At 37.1% G+C, this 7,446-nt stretch overlaps 1 protein-coding gene across 8 annotated transcripts in view; it reads left to right on the top strand.

Annotated features, from left to right (window-relative positions):
* The window catches only part of LOC109919034 (T-complex protein 11-like protein 2), a 40,789-nt gene extending 33,960 nt beyond the window's left edge, over positions 1–6,829 (top strand). For all 8 annotated transcript variants that reach the window (XM_048610226.1, XM_048610229.1, XM_048610230.1 and 5 more), the window contains exons 10-11: positions 1,367–1,539; positions 4,634–6,829. In XM_048610226.1, coding sequence (XP_048466183.1) covers positions 1,367–1,539; positions 4,634–4,875 — 415 coding nt within the window. In that variant the 3' untranslated portion in view covers positions 4,876–6,829. The remainder of the gene's footprint in view (positions 1–1,366; positions 1,540–4,633) is intronic.
* The last annotated feature ends 617 nt before the right edge of the window (positions 6,830–7,446 follow it).

Below are 7,446 nucleotides of genomic sequence, written 5' to 3' on the forward strand. Positions count from 1 at the left end.
TGTGTTTGCAGCAGAATGGATGTGATCAATGTGTTGGTATTGGGAGTTGCAGGTTAATTTCTCTTAAGTCACTCAATCTCCATATTTTGTGTTCCAACAAAATGAATCACAATACGATTAGGAAATTTTACGCTGTAGTGATTGTAGCGAGGTTAGTCAGGTGGACTTCCATAGAAATGAGTCCCCTGATTGGACCATTTTAACAGCCCCAATCAAGGAGCCCTTGCTGACAGATACAAAGAGGAGTCTCAGAGGCTCTGTTCACTCTGAGAGCTGGCTCTGAGGGAGCTGGATCGGTGTCAACAACTCATCACATGTAAATGAAAGGTGACTTGGTGATGGGATGCTGGCCTCTGGGGAGTTATTTCCTAATCAATCTTTTTTGTTTTTTTTCTTTTTAAATTATATTTAAGATTATAAATGGCATTCATCTTAACTTGTCTAAAATGACTAAAGTGAAATGCAACACTGGAGACAGATTTGTTTGGGGGGGGAGGGGAAATCTGTTAAAACAAGATCTGATATTGCAATAAGATGCTCCTAAGCTGCTGTTTCCAGTACAATTTTATGAATTAAGGTGTTGAATTTGGTATTTGAGGGGAACATTAATATCACAGTCGTGGATTTGGAATCTCGAGCACGTTTTTTTTTTAATAAGGATCTAGAGGAGACCACAATGATAGCATGTAGAATCTGGTTTAAAAGGAGTCCCTTGCATATCCTATGGACTTTACTTTTCTTAAAATAAAGTTCATTATAAGCATTTTAAATGTTGGAATGCACTGTAATTCTACACGCACAAGGATGTGTGAGCATAGATTTTTGTCTGGGCAGATGTATTAAAGATTCTATTGCTTGATTTGGTAGCAGCAGGCTATCTACAACATTAAGATTCTTACAGTTGTTACATTGTCTAAATATGACTCACTTTTTTCCTTGTGTATATGTTCTATCCACATTTTATAATGGGAATTGCTTACATGTATGTATGTCATGCTGCAGTCACACCTCCTACATAGTGATGGTTGCTCAGTAACACTCTGTTTTCATAACTCTTATCCCCCTCAGCTATGTTTCAACCTGCTTTTAGATTGGCTCTTCAAATTGCTTGGAAATTTTTTTGCTTTTTCATATAAATCAAGGGATTTGATAAAAGGACCAAATGCATGAGTTTAAAATGATTTATATTAGCTTGTCCTGTTCCAATTATTTTCTGCCCTTCTTGAGAATCTATTTCATTATGAAATCACAGTTTTGGTCTGGCTCACTGTTTGGAATACCACAAGAATAAATTAGTTCATTTTGATGACCAATGTACAAAATACTAACCTGACTTTTTTTTATTATTATTGATTATCCTGTGAAGAAATTTCAATCTTGAAGAAACACTGAAGACTATAAGTGTGAAGATTTGTTCTGAAATAAACCAATCCTTGACAGAAAGGGGTTACTCTGTGCTTACAGATGAAAATCAGACAAATCTTACTGGCCAGATCTGCAGCATTGCAGAACAAAGCAACCCTGTCCGTACCTTGATCAGTAAGTATAAAAATTAATTTTGCTAATACGTTCCATCTTCTGTGATCTGGGTGTTTATATGAAAATCTTTCTAAACATTTTAATTCCCAGCTTAACTGTGCCCTAGAATTTATTGGAAGTATCAAAAAGAAAATTATAACAACACATTTTTTGCAATTAGGAATGTTCAATTTTAAGAGAGAAGTTTAATAAACTTAACCCATTGTTTTATAGGAACTGTCAGCTCTGGTTTGCATTCAGATCTTGACCCTGGCTCATTCTCTTTATGGTGATTTTCCACACTAGCAGTCAAGAAATAGACTCTCTTAATATCGTAGACTATTACAGCAGAGAAGGCAGCCCTTTAGCCCATATCTATGATGGCTCTTTAAAAGAATTAGCTAACTAGTCCCAGTTCCCTGCTGTTTTCCACAAACCTGCAAAATTTCCCCATCATGCATTTATTGAATTCCATTTGAAAGCTATTATTAAATAAATGTCCACCAACTCTTTTAAGGTAGTGCATTCCAAGTTACAATCACAGGCTTTTGTTTTACAGTGTGTTGAAAGAGGCAGAATAGGTCCGTTCATTCCTACCCCCACTATCTCAGTTCGCTGAATCAAGTTTCAAATGGCCAGTATTGGCCACCAACAGGAAGGAGACCACAAGAAGTGCTAAGAGGAAGGCTCTGTGCCTAATTGGGATGGTAGGCTAGGATGACATGGCAAAAGTGACATGCCATGAATAGGAAGTCAGTATGGCTAGAAACACACAGAAAATGCTGGAGAAACCCGGCAAGTCTGGCATCATCTGTGGAGAGAGAAGCAAAGTTAACATTTTGAGTCTAGTATGACTTCTCTTCAGCTAAGGGCAGCAGGTACATGGGAGCATGGCACTAGTAAATTCTTTCCAAGTCACACACCATCCTGCCTTCGAACTATATTGCCACTCCTTCATTATTGGTGGGGTCAAAGTCCTGGAACTCCCTTCCCAACAGCACTGAGTGTCCCTACAGCCCAAGACTGTGGTAGATAAAGAAGGCACCTCATCTCCTTCTGCAAGGGAATTAGGAATGGGAAATTCATTCTATGAATGAATGATTGATTGGTAGAGATTTCCACCAAATTTCTCAACTTTATCACTTCATTACAATGACTTGAATGACTACCTGCTTTGAATAGTCAAAATAATCAGGAAATAGATTAGTACAATTTTCCTGTGGATTTTTTAAAATATGTAGTTTGCCTGTGGTAAGTAAGTAGGGATGTTGTAAATGATTGAAACAGTAGAAAGTTTCAGCTAGGATTTTACAAAATTTCTAATTGATTCACGTTTGTGACATGCCCTGTAGACATAAACAAAAGGTATACTTGCATGCATACAGAGAGTAAACCTCCATGCACATGCTTAAAAGTGGGTACATTTCGTGTTTGCTGATGATTACATAATATTCAACACGTTAGATACTGAAGTAGTCCACGTTCAAATGCAACAAAATCTGGACAATATCCAGGCTTGGGCTGACAAGTGGCAAGTAACATTTATGCCACATGAATGCCAAGCAATGGTCATCTCCAATAAGAGATGATCTAACCACTGCCTGTTGACATTCAATGATGTTACCATCAATGAATCCCCCACTATCAACATTTTTGGGGTTACCATTGACCAGAAACTCAATTAGACTTGTCATATAAACACTGGCTATAAGAGCGGGTCAGTGTCTAGGAATACTATAGTGAGTAACTCCCCTCCTGACTCCTCAAAGCTTGCTCACCATCTACAAGGCACAAATCGGGAGTGTGATAGAATACTTCCCACGTGCCTGGATGGGTCCAGATCCAACAACACTCGAGAAGCTTGACAGTATCCAGGACAAAGCATCCCATTTGATTGGCACCACATCTACAAACACCCACTCCCTCCACCACTGACACCTAAATAGCAGCAGTGTGTACTATCTACTAGATGCACTGCAGCAAATCATGAAAAATCCTCAGACAGCATCTTCCAAATCCACAGCCACTTGCATCTAGAAGGACAAGGGCAGCAGATACATGGGAACACCACCACCTACAAGTTCCCCTCCAAGCCATTCATCATCCTGACTCGGAAATATATTGCGGTTCCTTCACTGACCTTGGGTCAAAATCCTGGAATTCCTCCCCAATGGCATTGTGGGACAACCCACAGCATGTGGATTACAGTGGTTCAAGAAGGCAGCTCACTACCACCCTTGCATGGGCAGTGAGGGACAGGCAATAAATGCTGGCCCAGCCAGCAACACCTGCATCAAGGGAATTTAAAAAAGCCACACTTTTGCACTGCAAAAAAGGGATCAACTGTGGTATTTCTTATGAATCAAAATCTTTCTATACAATGTAAGTTTACACTAATCAAATCTTAGCAGAATAGGGATAAAGATTAAAGTTGGAAAATTCCATCCATGGTTTAGAAAAATAACTAGAGCAGCAGGTTGTAGCCATCAAAAATTGAAGGAGAATGGAGGTAGATTAGATTTTTGACTTCATGTGTGATGAAGTAAATAGAACACAGTACATTTTTTAATGAACATGCCTGGGTTGGGTGATAGCAAGAGTGGTGCACATCATGTTGTAGGAAGGGGAAGGTAAGCAAAATGTTAGTTTTATTTTTGGGTTTTGTGGGGTAGGACTTCCTTTTTTGTGATTACTGATCTGTAATATTAATGCGTACTTCGAATAGATGAGGGAGAAATTGTCACTTGGCAAATGCACAAGCAAGCATAATTATAACTAGTCTAAAACAATGTAAGTTTGCACATTTTTCACAATAGGTAATGGGCTTGATATCAAATCATTCATAGTCAGTGGCAAAACTGAAATTTGCCACAGTCTCAAAGAACTGTATGAGCATCATCATACTTCACGCCAGGAATGAGGTTGAGAATGTAGGGCTTTCATGATAACCTTAGATAAATGCCATTGAACCCGTGCAACTGGCATCGTTCTGCTTTGCACACCAGCCCAACTGAGCTTATATTCAGAGAGTGCAAATTGTGATCCAAACAGTGTCTTTCAATATGGTCCAACTATGTGTTTCTATCATATTTAATTTGGTTGTTTTAATTTTCAGATAACCGGATTGAACAGTACATAGCAAATTTGCTCAGCATACCAAATCTGCAGAAGGCTGTTTCAGTTGTTCCAGGAGGTCTTGCACCTATTCAAGCTGAACTCGAGGAGATTGGATCCCAATATGTCTGTATTATTAAATACAATGTACAGGTGTATGGGCCATTTTACTCTGGCATTCTGCGAAAGCTTCTGTTCAATAACCTAGCATCGGCAGGTACTACAGCATCACATTCTCCTTGAGTGTAGAAGGTTAATAAAAGGGAGCACACATGGTTCTGGTTTGTAGCGTTTGTTTTTTTTTGTATTGCAACTTTGTATGTTGACTGTGTAGAATAGTCTGCTCATCACTCAAATCTATTTGGATAATTGCATATATTTTAAAAAAAAATTGTTACTTGATGCAAAACCACCCAATTATATGAAGTTATTTAATATCACTTGAAGCTAAATTTATATTGCATTTTTACTAAATAATTGTGGCCTGCTCAGTTTTTTTTTTAAAAATTGGCCATCAGTTTTAATTGTCCTAATTTCTGAAATAACTTCTAAGGGAATTATACAATAGCTTAGTATTTTTCTATTAAGTGCAAATCAAACCATTTTTAAAACAAAAACATGAATACTTTTATACAAGATGCCAACCATAAGATATAGCTTGCAGGTGAGGAACTTGATATCTGCAGCAACACCTTGCTGCGCAAAATGCATTTATTCATTGGCCCTCAGCCTAATATTTTGCTGTTCACTTGTCTGTATTTCGGTTTAATGGTGCTTGAGGAGCAATTCATGGATTTTACAATCAGTAGAAACGTGAAGATAGCTTCAACATAAAATTGTTTTAAAATGTAGATCTAATTGTTTGTTGTATTTTTTTATATGCATTTATCTGTATGTTTAGTCTGGTTTTACTGCATAAACTTTTATTTTGTGAATGTAGTTTTATAGTTCCACTTGTTTGGAACAGGATTGGTGATGCCAATTTGCAACAGATGGGTCACTACTCACACTTGGTGTAGATGATATATTTTCTTCATTAGAAGAGATTTAATCCTTGCATGCTTTTTTAAAATTTTGTTTAACATGAGACCTAAGCTTGTTGGAACAGTGTTGCAGAGCTGTACTTGTTAATCTTATTTCTGCTACAGACTGCTGTCACACTGGTGCTAAGTTTACTGTTAACTGACGTGACCAGTCTGTTTTTAAAATCAAACAGTTGTATTCTTGTTTTGTTTTACAATAGTAGGTTTGTGGCCACTAACTTGCAAATTTTAGCTACTGAAGTACTGTACTTTTTGTGAGGAACTAGTAACATTGGCTATTGTTAATCCATGACTCTTCTTGCACAGAATTTCCCCACCAGAGCAAAATGTGTCTTAGTCATCACCCCATCCCAACACCACTCTCCACATGTTCACTAAACACCTGAAGTTCACTTATTTGTGGCCTTTATTTTTTCAGTAATAGTTAGAGGATTCATGTCTAAAATCATTCACAGCTTTTTCTTTTCCTTTTTTTAGAAATTACAGCTCAATTCAGCATCTACCTATTTGGTGTAAGATAGATTTTTCATCCTTACTGCCTAGAAATTAAACCACAGATTGATAGCATGCAGAGAGAAAACCTGAGTGTGCATAATTGCATGCTTTAACTGGAGCAATTTCATTCAATTAGAACAGATTAAGATGGAATCTATTGTGGGCATACCTTGTAACCACATTTTTTTTTTCTTCAACCCTAAATCTGTGCCATTATTTCTTGAACTGAACAGAATTTAAGAAACATTACTAGCTTTTATTGTATGGAAGAAACAATAGAAATGGCTGAAATTATGCTTTGTTATACCACAAATTCAATTCAGAACTGGCAATCACCCCGTACAGCATTTATCAGTTACTGTACTGGCATCCATTTGAGGCTGAGGTAGGTGCAAACCCCTGGACAATGATATTAATTTAAACTGGTAGGATGGATACCTAGAAATGTAACAATCTGAAGGACACTTGTGGAGGAAAAAAGTTGGTAATTGTCAGATTGAAAGCAATTAAAGAATTTCCAAAATGGGATGGAAAGTGAAAGTGCTGTTATTCTATTTGCTGTACTTCAAGTCTCACCTGCGTTCTCCATTGTTGACAGAACAGTGTATAAAAATGTATATTAAGTATGAAGTTTTATATTTAATAAAATCTTAAATGAAGCCTGTTCTAAAATGTATTTATTGCAGAATTTTATACTTTCACAATCTCGAAAGCCATTGTTGGACATATCTTGAATATAGTCATGGCAGAGAACATGTAACAACTTGTGAATTTGACTTCTGCATCACATCTTTAAATATGGATGTGCGTTAATATCATTTCTGATCTTAGGATATCTTTTAACAACTTTGTAGCCAATGAAGTAGTAACTATGATAATGTAGTAACTGCAGCTTTCATTTTGCATAGACTAGGGGTCTCAAACTGCAATGTGTTAGTGACCAGATAATCCATAGCACTAAACTACAGGCTCTTAAAAAAATTTCATTGGTAAACATTTTGAAATGCATACTAAGAAATATCTTTACTAATAAACTGAAACCTGAAGGACCAGAGTCCACTGCAAGTTACCTAAATTGCTAAAAGTCATTGCTCCACTACAGATGATCTTGTGTCTAGGGAACATTCTCACTCAATGGAAAAAAAATCAGTGGGACCTGAATTTTTGTAGAGGTGGGGTGACATATTCCGTTTTCTTTCACCCAACCTCTACCCCATTGAAAAGTCTGTCTTGAGCATACTGACTTTAAAAGTGGCCACACAGTACTGATAATATT

This window comes from Rhincodon typus, chromosome 22 (assembly GCF_021869965.1).
Source record: "Rhincodon typus isolate 14 chromosome 22, sRhiTyp1.1, whole genome shotgun sequence".
Taxonomy (NCBI): domain Eukaryota; kingdom Metazoa; phylum Chordata; class Chondrichthyes; order Orectolobiformes; family Rhincodontidae; genus Rhincodon; species Rhincodon typus.